General features: G+C 39.1%; 2 protein-coding genes across 2 annotated transcripts; both read right to left on the bottom strand.

Annotated features, from left to right (window-relative positions):
• Nucleotides 1-6,001: 6,001 nt before the first annotated feature.
• On the bottom strand, nucleotides 6,002-8,957 carry LOC137646428 (uncharacterized). The gene is made up of 2 exons (XM_068379529.1): nucleotides 7,581-8,957; nucleotides 6,002-6,142 (listed from the first exon to the last, which is right to left on the bottom strand). Exons 1-2 carry the CDS (start codon nucleotides 8,955-8,957, stop codon nucleotides 6,002-6,004), a joined length of 1,518 nt encoding a protein of 505 aa, XP_068235630.1.
• A 111-nt stretch (nucleotides 8,958-9,068) lies between these two features.
• Nucleotides 9,069-10,351, bottom strand: LOC137646429 (uncharacterized). Its single transcript, XM_068379530.1, has 2 exons — nucleotides 9,948-10,351; nucleotides 9,069-9,828 (listed from the first exon to the last, which is right to left on the bottom strand). The coding sequence occupies exons 1-2, from the start codon at nucleotides 10,349-10,351 to the stop codon at nucleotides 9,069-9,071; spliced, it is 1,164 nt and encodes a 387-aa protein (XP_068235631.1).
• Nucleotides 10,352-15,815: the final 5,464 nt, after the last annotated feature.

Below are 15,815 nucleotides of genomic sequence, written 5' to 3' on the forward strand. Positions count from 1 at the left end.
TTAATTGAGATCATTCCATACATTTGGTCACAGTTTCTAATATTCTGTGTAGTATTGTACCTTATGAAAGAAATGATAAGCTTAATGCAATTACCCTGCATCACGGAATAGGTAATATATAGAAGATATGAATGCAAAGGATAGTCAGAATTATGAAAAATCTTAAACAGCAAACAGTAAGAGCTAGCAGAATAATGGTTCTAGAGAGGATTATCTAGATCAGGGATAAGAAATGCAATAAACTATAAGTTTTTGTCCAACGAATTAAGATAACAGGTCAATGTTGAATAAATAAATAAAAACACTTCTTCAGAATAGACATTTCTCAAAAAAAAAAAAAATCAAAAGACTGCACATACCAATATTTTGTGCAGATTAAGAAGGGACAGAACGAATAGGTTTCTCAAATCTAAATTATCAATCAAGAGTCATCATTTAGCCCTTAGAATTTTAGATAAGCTACATAATTTGAAGACATTGTTAATTGAAATATCTGGGTAAGAAGGATCCAATGTCTGTAACCTACTTCAAATCACACTTCAAGTTTTTTTCTCTTTTTTTCAAGGTTTAACTTCATCTCCCATAATTTGCACCATGTGCTAATTGTAGCTAGATAGCTGATTCTGAAACAACAGATCTATATTCAGGAATTAGGACTGATACATTAAGAACATCTTAATATGCAACAAGCTTAGTTTAAAGCCAAACCCCATATCACTTTAAAAAATCATTAGTTTTTGAAGAGTGGTCTAAACACATATTCTATGTTTAGACTTTTTGTTTTATTCCTAATATATTTGTATATAACTATTAATTTTATTGTAACATTTTGTATATTTCTCTACAGCTGAAATAAAGAATTTGAATTTGAATTTGAATCACACACTGTAATATGAAGAGAAACAGGCCATGACCCTATCCCGAAGAAAATCAGGTATTACGTTTCTATAGTCACTATGGTATCCATTGGTTAAAAATTACCCACCAACTACTATCTGTTCAAATGTGAAAACTGGGCCCTCATGATTAACACAGTTAAATGCAGCACTGAAGTCTATACCAATAAAACTAACTTCATAACCATATTCAAGGATTCTTTGTAGAACACTGAAAATTGTAATCACTGTCCTCACAAGCTCCATGGCATTTGCACAATCCCTTTTTTTTCACCAATAGCAAAACTTTAATCATACCAGTCAAGAATATCTTATATTTGTGTTCCATCTATTGGAATCCAGAACTGGGGATTTATATCTTAGATTGTTTATTTATCACTATGGTTAAGTTGCCAGATAATTAAAAGGCCGCGCTTGGTGATTTCAATATTGAACATAGGGCTTAGTTGAATTTTGTTTTTCCTCTATTTCCTATAACTTCACATTTTTTTCTTACTTAACCTCTGAATCAGGCTGTGAACAAAACATAAGGGAGGCTACACACATTTCTATTAATTGCTTGAACCTAGATTACACTAACTCCCCACGGAGTTAAAACAACTATAATTGGTCCTCTAGTTGGGACGTTTGACCATGCCTTGGTTTCCTTAGTGATTACGACTCAGGACACTATCCATAATGTGTTATATTTTTGTAAGATATATGTAAAACCTTAGGAAGATTGGAATATAATTTTGAGTAACTTTTGGCATTTAAATCGCTCACTACTGTATGAAGAGTGATGAAACTGCCAGATGAAAATATATTCAACGTAATGGATATAGGTGTGTGCCATCATGTGTATTAAAATACCAAATTAAGGAGAAACTCTGAAACAATAAGGATTGTAGAAGTGCTTATATGTAGATACAGGAGGCTTAACATCTTCAGAAAAGTAATAGATAAGATTGGAATGGAATTAACTAACTCACCTGAGAGCTCTTAGTCAAAAAGTTTATTCTATAACTGAAAATTAATATAATTTGACCATCAAAGAAACCATTTCTGGAACATAATGGTGGGCTGTCTATAAATCTTCACTCCTTGATGTAGACTTAACAATTACTACTTTGCTTAAACCACATGGCTTTGTCCCTCACTGTCCTTAAGAAAATGAAACCCTTTTGATTGATATGTTTGTCGGTAAGGAACATTAAGCAAAGCAACAAGAAACTCAATTGGAAACGTCTCTGCTTGGTGATATACCAGACTGTGGTTCGAGTCCCGCTCAAGCTCGATAGTATCTTGTGGTTTAGCTTTTGGATGAAATGAAATTGAAGCTTTCACTGGACTTTTAATGTTATGGAAGCATAGACTCAAATGCTATTTTGCTTTGTTTTTTTTAAGATAACAGTAAAGTTTTCAGCTCCTGAGCTTTATTATATGTTGCAAGTTAGCAAAAAAAATTTAGATTTTTCTTTTGTAATATTACTCTAGTCCTGCTGATTACGGCCCAATTTCCCTAACTCTGTGTGAGGTGGCTGTTATGTACTTACAAAGAAGCGAAGTGAATGAAAGTAAAATCTATTCAACAGATATCGAGCTTATGTACAAGTAGCTGAGACTAAAAATGTCAAAAAAAATTCAAAAAATATGAAACGTGCAATAGCAAGTTTAAAAAGGTTTTTCTATTATCTGTTATCTCCCTCTAAACAAGACATGCATGTGAAATAGGGCACCCTGCTCTGGAGAAGCGAACTGTAGGTGGGTCATGTTGCAGGAGATATGCAGGTTTTAGGCAATCAATGGAGACCAAGTCCTCTTTGCTACGAATGTTAACTAAGAAAGCATTTGGTGGGCGACGGATAACGAGGAAAGAGCCTGTGTGATGGGTGACAGCAGTGGCTTGCTATTGTTGCTGCGTAGGAAGAAGTACTTTGCGGTGTGTAAATCTTTCATTATATATTGTTTCACTGGTGGCCTGTAAGTCTGGCAACGTGGAGTAAACTTTCCAACAAACTGACGTAGGCAGTGAAGATTGTAAAACGAGGTTGCAGACCAATAGAGTGCCATAAACCAAGTCAGCTATCAAGATATCCAGGCCGCCTTTAGGAGTGGTTATCAATCCCAAGACGACCCAAGGAAGCTGAGTAAACCAGTTGAAGTGATTGTAGCGGGACATCAAAGCTGTTTTGAGGGAGCGATTAAAACGTTTAACCTATCCTACCTGAGAGTAAAGCAGATGTACATGATGCGGACATTGCAGTTTGCATGGGAATGATTTCAGGCCAACAAGTGGAGCGGTCCTTGTGATATGGGTAGTGGACCTACTCTATCGGTGTGAATATGGGAAAAATGACATTGAGGATGAGGAAAGGTCCCCTCTCCTGAATACATGTGTCAATGTAATTTTGAAGTTTACCATGAAGTACAGGTCCAGACTCAATTCTTAGCATCCTTAATATTGATGTGCCAAATAAACTTCATCTTCAGTAGCTGTGCAGTAGATCAGCTCAAGGGATGTGAGAGGCCATGGATGAAATCAAACACAGGTCTGTGCATGGGGGCAGGAATCCATGGCCGTGGTCTACCAGTACTGATGTCACAGAGAATGGTGGTGTTGGAGTCATTGAGGGCGATGTCTGTCCAGTGTAGGTATGTGCAGGATGTACTACATGCTTGGTATGCTGTATCTTTTCATTAGGCTTCTGCCAAGGAGATATAATCCAATCCCAGCTGATTGACAGCCAATATGTTTCTTAACAGGGCATCGCAATAGGATTCATTTTCCCATGGATGTATTGAAGGATGTCAGCATTGATGGGCGGACCACGCTTTGGACTGTCGAGTGAAGGCATGCACCATGGGCATGTGGTCCATGTGAATGGTGAAGGGCACTCACTCTAAGATTTGGCGAAATTTAAGGACAGCTAAATGCACTGCCAGCACACAGTCGAAGGTAGAGTAATTGGGTTCCACCTTGGATAGTTTTCTACTGAAGAAGGCCAATGGATAAAGTGAGCAATTGACCAACTACTTAAATACTGTACCAATAACAATATCGCTGGCATCGGTGGAGAGAAGGAAAGGGGCAAATTGCATGGGAAAAGTGAGGGCAGCAGCAGTTGATAGTGCATTCTTTGTACTGCAGAAGGCTGCTTCCTGAAGAAGATCCCACTTCAGGTCTTTTAGCTTGCCTTTGAAGGAGGTGTAGAGAGGGACAAGACTGGCGGCAATAGTAGGCAAGAACCAGTTATAGTTTATCCTACCCAAGAGTTCTTGCATTGCTTTTACAGTTTAGTGCGTGGGGAAACTCTGAACAGCTGATATCTTCTCAGGGAGAGGGTGAACATTTTCAGGAATGATGCAGTGTCCTAAGAATGATACTTCATTGGCACCAAAGGTAAACTTGTCACACCGGACTACAAGGCCTTTCTGTTATAATCAGTCAAGAATGACGCATAGGTGATGGAGATGTTCCTCTTTGGAGGAATAGCACACTAGTATGTCGTCCATGTAACATACGCAGAAGGGGATGTCCCCAAAGAGGCCATCCTTGAGGTGTTGAAAAGTGGCCCCAGCATTACGAAGGCAAAAACAGGATTAATTGAAGGTGTATGTACTAAAGAGGTGGTAATGGAGGTCTTGGGGATGTCTTCCAGGTTTATGGGGACCTGATAATGCCTATTCAAGAGGTCAAGAGTGCAGAAAACCTTTGCTTTGTGTAAGTAGGTGGTATCCTCAGCGATGTTGGGGACTGGTAGCGATCTGGTTCTTTCTGCATGTTTAGACACCGGTAGTTGTGAGGGGAGCCATCCTTCTTCAGGACATTGTGTTATGGTGACGACCAATGGCTTGAGGACTTTTGGCAAAGGAAAATTTCTTCCATTTCGGAGAATGTTTGTTTAGAGGCCGCCATACGATGCGGGGTGGGATGCCTGAATCTGGCAAACAACAGGGACCCTGTTGTTTTGATATGGGGATAAATATCATACTTTTAGTGGGAACTGTGGGTGTCTGGCAAAGTTGTAGATGGAAGACTTTTGGGTACGACGTAAGGATGTGGGTGAGAGCATCCATGGGAGTGTTGATGTGAAGTGCGAGGTTAGGTGAGTGTTGAAGAGGTGTCGACGAGTATGAGTCTGTGTTCGCTAATCATCGATGTGCCACATCAACCAAGAGGTGGAATTGTGCATAGAAATGTGCACCAAATAGTGGCAATGATATGTCGGCAACAAGGAATGTCCAATGATATTTTGCGCTCCCAAACTTTAGTGTGAGTGTCTCGTACCCGTGGGTGGACTGCATATTTGTTGGCAACTAACAGACAGTCGTCAGCAAGATTAGAATGACTATGTGATGTCCTGGAGAGTGACTTTGGCAGAAGGAAATGGTAGGCCCCAGTGTCTAACAGAAACCTCACACCCAAACCTGTATCATGTATGAAGAAGAAATTAGTAACAGGGGAGGCCAGTGCCACAAGCGATGACCTACTTATAAGTTTTTTGGCCACTGACACTCATCCACACATTTCTTTACAGCAGTTCCGAATCTGGAGTGGTATTAGAAGAACTGCAAGTGATAGGCATCAGTAAGTGACTGTAAAAGTCGTTGGTTGGGTCGCAGACAAGGGGCATATGTGAGTGGTTGGAGGCTTTGTTGCCACTCCGGCATGTCATGGGGGGAAAGTCTTTGTGTTACCAAACTCAAAACAGCTTTGCTCAGTGTTGAGTAGTTGTCATCTTCGACAGGAGTGGAGGCATTGATGGAGGTCTTGAGGGTGGTGAAGTGGCTGTCCATGAGGGCATCGATTTTGGTCATCCTATCCTTCATGTGCAAAGTATCGACATCGGTGATAGCGACGTGTACACATTCGGTTAGGTGTCGTACCCAAATGGCATGAAATAGGTTCACTTTCTGAGGAGAACCATCTATGGAAGGTTGCAGGTGAGCGATACTGGTCATTTTCCTGTGGGCGAGCGACGTCTTTTGGTCACCCAATGGTTATTGAGAGAGCTAAAAAATCTTGGCTATACAGGCGGCTTCACAATGGCAAGTCCTGCTTCTGGAGGTATATTTTGAGGGCGTCATACGCTATCGGAGCTTCCCATTGGTCGCAAAGCCAATCAGAGAAATCCAGAAGTGTCCTCAGGGTTCGCTGAGAAGACATAGTCTGCTCTGCTGCTGGAGTGACTCACACCCTTGATGCGAAACTGAAATTCGAGGCTCTGGAACCAGGTGTAGGCTTCACTGCTGGCGAAGGGTGGCTATTTCAATGATGCAACGTAGGACGAAGAGCCTGGGTGAGCGGGCGTCATCATAACAAAGGTGGGTAGCAGTGGTGGGCGAAATAAAGGCGATGAGATGTTGTCACTCCGTTGGTCACCAATTGTGGGGGCAGCTGTTAGGTACTAATAGAGAGATGTGGTGAATGCAACTAAAATTTATTCAATAGATAGCGAGCTTATATGCAAGTAGTTGAGAGTGGCAATGTCACAAAAATCTAAACAAAACAATCTGAAACATGAGATAGCAAGCTTAAACAGGTTTTACTATTATAAGTGTGGGAGAGAGAAAAAAAATAGCAATAGCTTTACAGTGTATGAGCGTGTATAAAACACATGCTGTATCCTAAAACTCCTATATTTTTCATAGACTTTAAATGTCCTTTGGCAAAACATCTAACTAAGTATGCTAAAATGATATTTGTAGCTGCCATTTTCTTCAAAGCCACAGGGATGAGACGTAGAAAAGACACAGATACTGTTACTCACGTCACACTTTATTAAAAATATGATATAAAGTTCAAGTTGATATCACAAGACACTTTAAACCAACTTAAAGCTTTAAATCACTTAACACTAAGCACTACAACTTAAGTTGACCATAACTGTAAAAGATTATAGTTGGTCAGTACTCCAAGATCAGAGAACCAATGAGGAGTACTTTGCTAGTAGTGCAGGGCGACGAGGTTCAAGACACTAAAAACAACAAAATACAAACTTACTAAATTTGTCAAAAAGAAATACCATAATAAACAAAGAATTGATAATTGTTTGATTTAACTACAAAACACCACAAACATGAAATAGAATATATACAAATTTCAGTAAAGAAATAAACTTACATCTGTGTTACTCTAAGCTACATCCAATACAAGCGAAACGAATTTCTAAAGAAATGTTCTTTACACTTTGAAGACTTCTTCTACTCTGTCAGTCATCAAAAAACCTTGATCCTCTTTCTAGAACTTATAACTGTTACAGTGTAATTTCAACACTGATAACTACCAGGATAAACAATCTTTTCAAGAACTACTCAACAATTAACAAACAAATTACAGCAGTAACAATACAAAACAGACTGAACAATGTTTACATGTAAAACGGACAAAATATCTACAATACAATTTAACCCTAGTCACCAAGTTGAAAAACAGAGCTTATTAAACGATTATATACACAAATGGTTTCTATAAAATGCTGCATTTACATTCTCGGCCCTATAAACAAATTATTTATTTATCAAAATCAATCATATCTATAAATGCAGGTGCTAAAATAACATCTATAATAAATGTAATATACTCTCAAATCCTTTGATCTAAATAAAAATAACTATTATAATCATTGTTCCTCTACTGCAAGGAGAAGAACAAGCTTTTGAATGGGTCGATGGAGCTCCGATGTTTGTCTTTAAAACTACACTTTGTACAAAACCGGTTCTGTCCTTTCCAGTGCTGATAACACGACCTATCATCCAGTTACTCCTTAACTGATTATCATCTTTTACAAGGACAATATCACCAATTTGAAGGTGCCGCTTTTCCTTGTTCCACTTCGGTCTCTCTTGTAATGTTAATAAATATTCTGTTCGCCATCTAGTCCAGAATAAGTTAGCCAAGAATTGAACATATCGCCACCTCTGTCTCAGATACATATCTCCTTTCTGAAAAACACCAGGTGGTGGCATCACAACACTTGGTTTTTGTGTGAGAAGCTGTGCTGGACTGAGTGGTTGTAAGTCATCTGGGCTGTCACTGACTGTGGTCAAAGGACGGTTATTCACTATAGCCTCAACTTCTGTGGGAAGAGTGCGGTAACTCTCATCATCCAGTCGTCCGGCATGTTCTTTGAAGAGAGGAGTCAAGACCTTTCTCACAGTTCTAATCTGACGTTCCCACACACCTCCTATATGACTAGCTGTAGGGGGATTGAAGGTCCAGCAAATGCTTTCTTTTGAGAGGAAAGCTCTGACCTGATCATTATTCATCTCTTGCAGTGACTTCCTCAACTCCTTCTCAGCTCCATGAATGTTTGTCCCATTGTCACACCAAATCTTCTTCACATTTCCTCTTCTAGCAACAAACCTTCTTAAAGCATTTATGAAGGACGATGTGTCTAAGGAATTGGCTGTCACTATATGAATTGCTCTTGTAGACAAGCAAGTAAATAATACACCGTACCTCTTCCTGATTTGCCTTCCTTCTTTGACTTCCTGTGGCCCAAAGAAGTCAACACCTGTGTGTGTGAATGGAGCAGCTGGAATTACTCTTACCAATGGTAAATCAACCATCTTCTGGTTTAGAACAGGGTTTCTCATTTTTCTGCAAATTTCACATCTTTGTAGAACCTGACGGACACTTGCATTGGTACGGATAATCCAGTAAAGTTCTCCAAGTTTTGCCATCACATGGTTGCGTCCAGCATGAGCTAATTTTTCATGTGTGTAATGAATAATCAAAGTGGTAATATGACTCTTTCTAGGTAATATCATTGGATGTTTCTCGCCAGCTGAAATTTTTGCTTTGGAGAGCCGTCCATTAACGCGAAGAAGCCTGTCTTTAGGATCAATGAAGGGATCTAGTTTATAAATGCTACTGCTACTGCAAAGTCCTCGGCCCCTTGACCCTTCGCTCTTTTGTAAGAGTGTCACTTCCTTACTAAAAGTTTTCTTCTGGATATATCTGATGACTGCTTTTCCAGCAGCATCTAATTCTTCTGTTGTAATTGAACCATTAAGTCTAGCTTGTCTCTTAGATTTCAGTATGGAAAAAAGACGGTGATACACAGCAACAGCCATCCTCAATCGATGCCATGAAGAATAATACTCAAGAAACTTATCTACAGCATTTCCCTCCCCATCTTCTGGATGTACTGCAAAACTTGTAGATCCTTCCAATTCAACTACACCTTAGGGCATATCATTTTTCCACAGCTCCTCTGGTCCTCTAAGAAAATATGGGCCATCAAACCAAATATTACTGTTCAGCATTTGCTGACTTGTGAAACCTCTTGATGCAATATCAGCAGGATTGTCTTTACTCTGAACATATCGCCACTGTGTATTTTCAGAGAAATCCTTAATTACTTTCACTCTATTTGCAACAAATATAGGAAATCTCTTTCTATCATTAAAAATATAGTGAAGAACTGTTGTAGAATCTGTGTGATAAAATGTCTGGTCCACTGTAATCCGCAGCTCTTTCAAAATGTGTTGTGCGAGATTTATGGACATAACTGCAGCAGTCAATTCCAGTCGGGGTATGGTTGTTGCCTTTACAGGACACACTCTAGACTTTCCCATCAGCAGAGCAGTAGAAATCCTCCCACTGTTATCGGAAAGTCTTATGTATGCTGCAGCACCATAGCCTTCATTACTAGCATCTGAAAACATATGCAGCTGTGTGGAAGTCACTGTACCAAATTCCTTTGGTTTGACACATCTTGGAATCTTTAAGTTACCCAGGATTGGTAAATCATCAAGCCACCTTCTCCAGGGCTTCGGGTATTTTTCGGGAATAACATCATCCCATCCCAAGCTGCTATCCTGACAAACTTTGCGAAGAATTCTCTTAGCTGGCAAAAGAAAAGGAGCCACAAAACCAAGAGGATCATAGAGGGAACATACTGTTGACAAAATACCTCTCCTTGTAAGTGGTTTTGGGTCCAAGCTTGCGGAGAAAGTAAAGTAGTCATTTTCACATCATAGTCAAGGTCACATGTTTGAAGATCTTTTGAATGGTCCTCTTGTGGGATTGATTTCAACACCAGCTTGCTGTTACTCACAAACTTCGTCAGCCGAAAACCTCTTTCCTTCAATGCTGCTGTAACGTCTTTCACAAGTCTTAATGCCTGCTCCTCTGAAGGTACAGACTTTAAATAGTCATCCACATAAAAATTAGTCTTAATGGTGCGTTCTACATCTGGACCATACTTATCTCCTGCATGGTCAGCTGCTGCCCTCAAAGCATAATTGGCGATGCTAAGTGATGATACTGCTCCAAAGATGTGAACACCCATTCGATACTCTGAAAGTTCGCTTTCAAGTTCACCACCAGGCCACCATAAGAATTTTAGGTATTTATGTTGAACCTTGGGTACCTGAACTTGGTAAAACATAGATTCTATGTCACCCATCAAGGCCACCCTTTCTAGACGAAACCTGATGAGTACTCCAATCAGGGAATTAGTCATATCAGGACATTGCATCAACTTGTCCTTAAGGGAACTACCCTGGTATTTAGCACTACAGTCAGACTACTCTAATCTTATTTGGCTTTTTTGGATGGTAGACACCGTGATGAGGTAGATACCATGCAGGTTGTTCATCATACAACTGATCCTCCGGAACCTTATAAGCATATCCTTCAGACACCAATTTCTCAACAAATTCCACATAATCTTCATGGTACTTTGGATTTAGTTTAATTTTTCTTCTTTGCCATTGTGCTCGTTTCACTGCCTGTTCTCTATTGTTTACCAAGTTAACTTTATTGGTTCTAAATGGTAGGGGAAGCTGGTAGTGTCCATTGGTAAACTGAATGTTTTCGGCCACTTCTTTGAGGAACTTTTGATCTTCTTGTGACAGACCCTTCTCATTAGGAACTCTACCAACATCTTTCTCACTAAAGTCTCTTTCAAACATATGGACCACAGCTGCAGAATAAAAACATTCCTTTACCCTTTCAAACTTCCTGAAGAAAGACATGGTGACATGAAATACTGTTCTTTTCTGAAGAGTGTTTAAAATGTAGAGGGCCACTAACAGTCCATCCATGGTGGTAAAGAACTGCATAAGAATCTGGACCCTTGGCTGGAAGCACCTCTAATGGTTGCAGTGCTTTAGGGCAATTATTGCCAATCAACAAACCAATCTCCAGATCTGCTCTATAATCAGGAATTAGATCAGCAATATTCCTCAGACCGGCTACCTTTTTGAGCAATTTTGGTTTTGGTATCTGTTGATGACTCACTGGGATATCTTGAAGAGTAAAGGTTTTTGGCAGATCAATAGTGTTGTTTCCTTCCATATCTGTAACACACAAATAATTAACTGCCAAAGTATTCACAATGTTTACACCATGCATGGTTTGAAGCTTTAAACATGTCTCTGTTCCAGATGCACCTATCTGCTCTCGTAAACTCTCTTTGATGAAACAACCAGTGCTTCCATTATCAAAAAAGGCATAAGTGTCCAAAACTACTTTGTTTCCTTTCTGATATCCTTTTTACTAGGAGAATAGCCTGTAATATTGTATTTACTTCACTAACATGATTGGTGGTACAGGTTCTAACAATAATTTCCCTTGAATCTTTGCCAGATGAGCTATCATTCTCTTTATGTAGCTTGAATCCGTCGATATGCAGTGATGTGGGATGCCTCTTAGAGCATGTCTTACATTGCTTCCTTTTCATACATCCTTTAGAGGTATGGTTGAGACCAAAGCATCCAAAACACAACCTTCTCTCCTTAACGAAATCTATTTTTTCTTCAGAGGTCTTCATAGCAAAATTCCAGCAATCGTCAAGATCATGGTTTTTCTTGCACATTGGACATGATTTCTCTTTCTCAAACACTATTGATGTCTTTCTATTTTCTGGATTCAGTTCTGCTTGGGTAGCAAAGCTTGAACTTTTGCTCTTTTGTTGACAAGATCTGAATTTGAAGCTACCAGAGTTGTTTTCAGGCTTTGAATAATTATTTTGAAGAGCAAACTTACTGCATTTGCCTTTTTATAAACAAATTCAACCAAATCTGCAAAATCCACTCCTCCCTTTTCTTCTCTCAAATGTCCAGCCAGGCTAAACCACTTGTTCTGAAGGAATGTCGGAAGTTTTTTAACAACTGCTTGAAGGTTAGGAAGATGATTTAGTACTTCCATGTGTGACAAGTTGGTCATGGCATGTCTGCACTTAATAAGGAATAAAGCAAATGTATACAAGCTATGAGGATCTTAGTGTTTCAGTGCAGACCAAGAAATAAGTTTCTTAATATATGCCATCAACACCTTGTAGGGATCGCCATACTCTTGACTGAGCAAATTCCTAGCTGTAGTATATCCTTCTGAAGAACTCATATACAAGCATCCACATATCAAGTTTTTGGCTTCCCCTTCAAGTTGCTGATCCAAGTAGTACAGTTTGTCAGCATCACCCGAAGCATTTGGGGCAATTCTGGCATCAAATGTCATCATGAAATTGGCAAACTCAGTAGGATCACCTTTAAATTTTGGTACTTTTATGCTTGGAAGCAACATTGCTGCAGTCATGTGCTGCTGAGCTTTCAGGAGCATCTCTTGTTGGGACTGTAGTTGCATATCAAAATTTTGCTCAGGGAACCGACACTGGCTAGAGCTAAAGGGAACGTTTGCTTTCAACCGAGGAGTATCTGCTGTTATATTCGAAGGTTGTGGTTGGAACGGGTCTGCATTTGGATTCAACTGGGAAGGAGTATCTTTCGGCACGATATCCGAGATATTGTCAGCTTCAGCATAAACTCTTTCTCTGGCTTGAGACACTGCAATTTTTGTTTCTAATTCCAATTGCTCTTTCTTTTTTCTAAGTATAAATTCTTGCTCTTCCCTCTCCTGCTTAAGTCTGAGTTCTTGCTCTTCCATCACTTTTGCTTTTTCTCTCATAGCATGTTGAGCCATCAATTCTGCCAGTCTAGCTTTCTCTTTGAGGCGAGCAGATCTTACACTACTTCTGCTGGACTTGGTCCCGCTAGTGGATGAGGAACAAAGACTTTTTTTATCAAGGTCTTCCGTCAATTGTAATTCACTTTCCTTGACCCAGTTATTCATTTCTGTAATGAAACGATCAATGGATACTGTATTTTCTGAATGCCTCTTATTTACTGTGTTTCGTTCACTGGAATCTGTTAAATGCTTCTCATATTGCTGAAAACAATCATCATATTTATCACGTAATTTACACAAAATAATCATTTCAGATTTCACCAGATGGAGATTATCACAATTATCCATTAGTCTAAAGATCTCATTTCTCCTTTTGGTCATAGCAGACAGAGCAGCAGTTTGGGCATTTTTCAAAGTTTTCATTTGTTCTTGTATCACTTCGAGACAATCTTCACTGACTATAGACACGGCAACTTCGCTAGATTCCTGCATTTTCAATCACAAGATTTTCTTGAACTAATGTAGCTGCCGTTTTCTTCAAAGCCACAGGGATGAGATGTAGAAAAGACACAGATACTGTTACTCACGACACACTTTATTAAAAATATGATATAAAGTTCAAGTTGATATCACAAGACACTTTAAACCAACTTAAAGCTTTAAATCACTAAGCACTACAACTTAAGTTGACCATAATTGTGAAAGATTATAGTTTGTCAGTACTCCAAGATCAGAGAACCAATGATGAGTACTTTGCTAGTAGTGCAGGGCGACGAGGTTCAAGACACTAAAAACAACAAAATACAAACTTACTAAATTTGTCAAAAAGAAATTCCATAATAAACAAAGAATTGATAATTGTTTGATTTAACTACAAAACACCACAAACATGAAATAGAATATATACAAATTTCAGTAAAGAAATAAACTTACATCTGTGTTACTCTAAGCTACATCCAATACAAGCGAAACGAATTTCCAAAGAAATGTTCTTTACACTTTGAAGACTTCTTCTACTCTGTCAGTCATCAAAAAACCTTGATCCTCTTTCTAGAACTTATAACTGTTACAGTGTAATTTCAACACTGATAACTACCAGGATAAACAATCTTTTCAAGAACTACTCAACAATTAACAAACAAATTACAGCAGTAACAATACAAAACAGACTGAACAATGTTTACATGTAAAACGGACAAAATATCTTCAATACAATTTAACCCTAGTCACCAAGTTGAAAAACAGAGCTTATTAAACGATTATATACACAAATGGTTTCTATAAAATGCTGCATTTACAATGTTGCTTTCATTTTTCCAATTTGACTTTTACTAAATATTTGGAGCATGTGATGCCATTCCTACAATTTCTAAGACACTATAGAAATTTCTTTTTTGTACTCAGTTAGTTTGTTTGTTTGGCCTTGACTTTAGTGCTACCATTGACCATATTAAAGTAATCATTTTGCCCTTGTTTTTATATTTCAACAGATTGCAATATGTGGTACTTTCCTTAGCATTATTATTGAATTTTTGAGTAATAGATTGCCAAAAGTAGTTATTGATGAACACTATATTCACTACTGGAAAGTAATACCTAATTTACTTTCTATATCATATACAGTATGCATTATTTGGGGTTTGACCTTAAAACTGTACAGCACGTGTTTCACACTCATACATTGTAACGGTATTTTTCTTTTATTTGTTTTATTGTATATTGCATTCTAGACCTCTGTCAACATAACTAGTTTGAGCCTGTTTTTATTTCCATTGATCTGCTTAAATTTTTGTGACCTTCCTCCATTGGGAGGACGTCCACCTCAACGATTCTAATGCCGCCCTCCTCTGTGAGGTCAGTACTGGTAGACCTAGATAATGGATACCTTTGATTTCATTCATGGCCTTTCACATCCCTCGCGCCGTTCTACTGCACAGCTACTGAAGACAAAGTTAATTTTCATGGCATTACTAAGGATGCTAAGGACTGGGTTCGCACCTGTACTTCATGCCAAAACTCAAAAGTACATCGACACATGGATTCAGAAGTGGGCATCTTTCCTCAACCACAACGGCTATTTGCCGACATTTGTGTCAATATTGTAGGTCCCCTACCCACATCACAAGGACATTGTTAACTATTTACTGTCATCGATCGCTCCACTCATTGGCCTGAAGCTTTCCCATGGAAACTGCAACATCTGCCTCATGTACATCTGCCATACTCTCAGGATGGATAGTGAAATTTGGTATCCCTGAGCATATTACCTCCGACAAGGGTACCACTTTCACCTCTTAATTGTGGATATCATTAGCAAATGCTCAAGGGTGATTTTATGTCCCACTGCAAGAACTCCAACTGATTTGCCCAGCTTCTCTAGGTCCCCCTGGGATTAAGGACTACTCCTAAAGATGCCCTGGATGTCTCAACAACTGAAATGGTGTAGGGTGATCCGTTGGTCGTCCCTGCCGAATTATCTCCGTCTGCAACCTACTCCGGCAATCTTCAGCGCCTACGTCACGTTCTGGGAAAATTTACTAACCCCAAATTAGGCAACACAAACCAATAGATCTGAACTTGGCAATACACGTTATCCTGTGCAACAACACTAGCAAGCTACCATTAACACTCCCTTACATGGGTCCTTTTCTCATGATCCGTCGTACACCGAAAGCATTCCTACTTAACATGCCTAGCAAAGAAGACTGGGTCTCCATTGGTCGCCTAAAACCTGCGTATTTTCTGCCAGAGGACCCGCCCACACTATGCCTCTCAAGAGCAGGGCGCCCTATTTCACAAATATGTCTTTTTAGGGTGGGGGAGCCATGTACTGCATGTGTTTCACACTGGTATTTTTTTTTCTATTGTATATTGCGTTCTAAATGGCTCTGTCAACAGGTACGGCTTAAGCTTGTTTTTTATGTATTGATCGGTTTGAGTTTTTGTGACTTTCTTACACTGAAACTGTTATATAAAAAGTTTGCTGTTGTATTTATGATGTCTCTCAGTTAATGTAAATG

Source organism: Palaemon carinicauda, chromosome 9 (genome assembly GCF_036898095.1).
Source record: "Palaemon carinicauda isolate YSFRI2023 chromosome 9, ASM3689809v2, whole genome shotgun sequence".
Classification (NCBI taxonomy): Eukaryota; Metazoa; Arthropoda; class Malacostraca; order Decapoda; family Palaemonidae; genus Palaemon; species Palaemon carinicauda.

What these genes read in the sequence shown, in the direction of transcription:
- LOC137646428 (XM_068379529.1), bottom strand. Translation starts at nt 8,957, where the DNA reads ATGGCTGTTGCTGTGTATCACCGTCTTTTTTCCATACTGAAATCTAAG. An exon ending in GAACCGGTTTTGTACAAAGT is followed by an intron (nt 6,143 to 7,580) that starts GTAGTTTTAAAG and finishes TCATTGAAATAG; the next exon opens with CCACCCTTCGCCAGCAGTGA.
- LOC137646429 (XM_068379530.1), bottom strand. Translation starts at nt 10,351, where the DNA reads ATGACTAATTCCCTGATTGGAGTACTCATCAGGTTTCGTCTAGAAAGG. An exon ending in AGAGGTTTTCGGCTGACGAA is followed by an intron (nt 9,829 to 9,947) that starts GTTTGTGAGTAA and finishes TTTCTCCGCAAG; the next exon opens with CTTGGACCCAAAACCACTTA.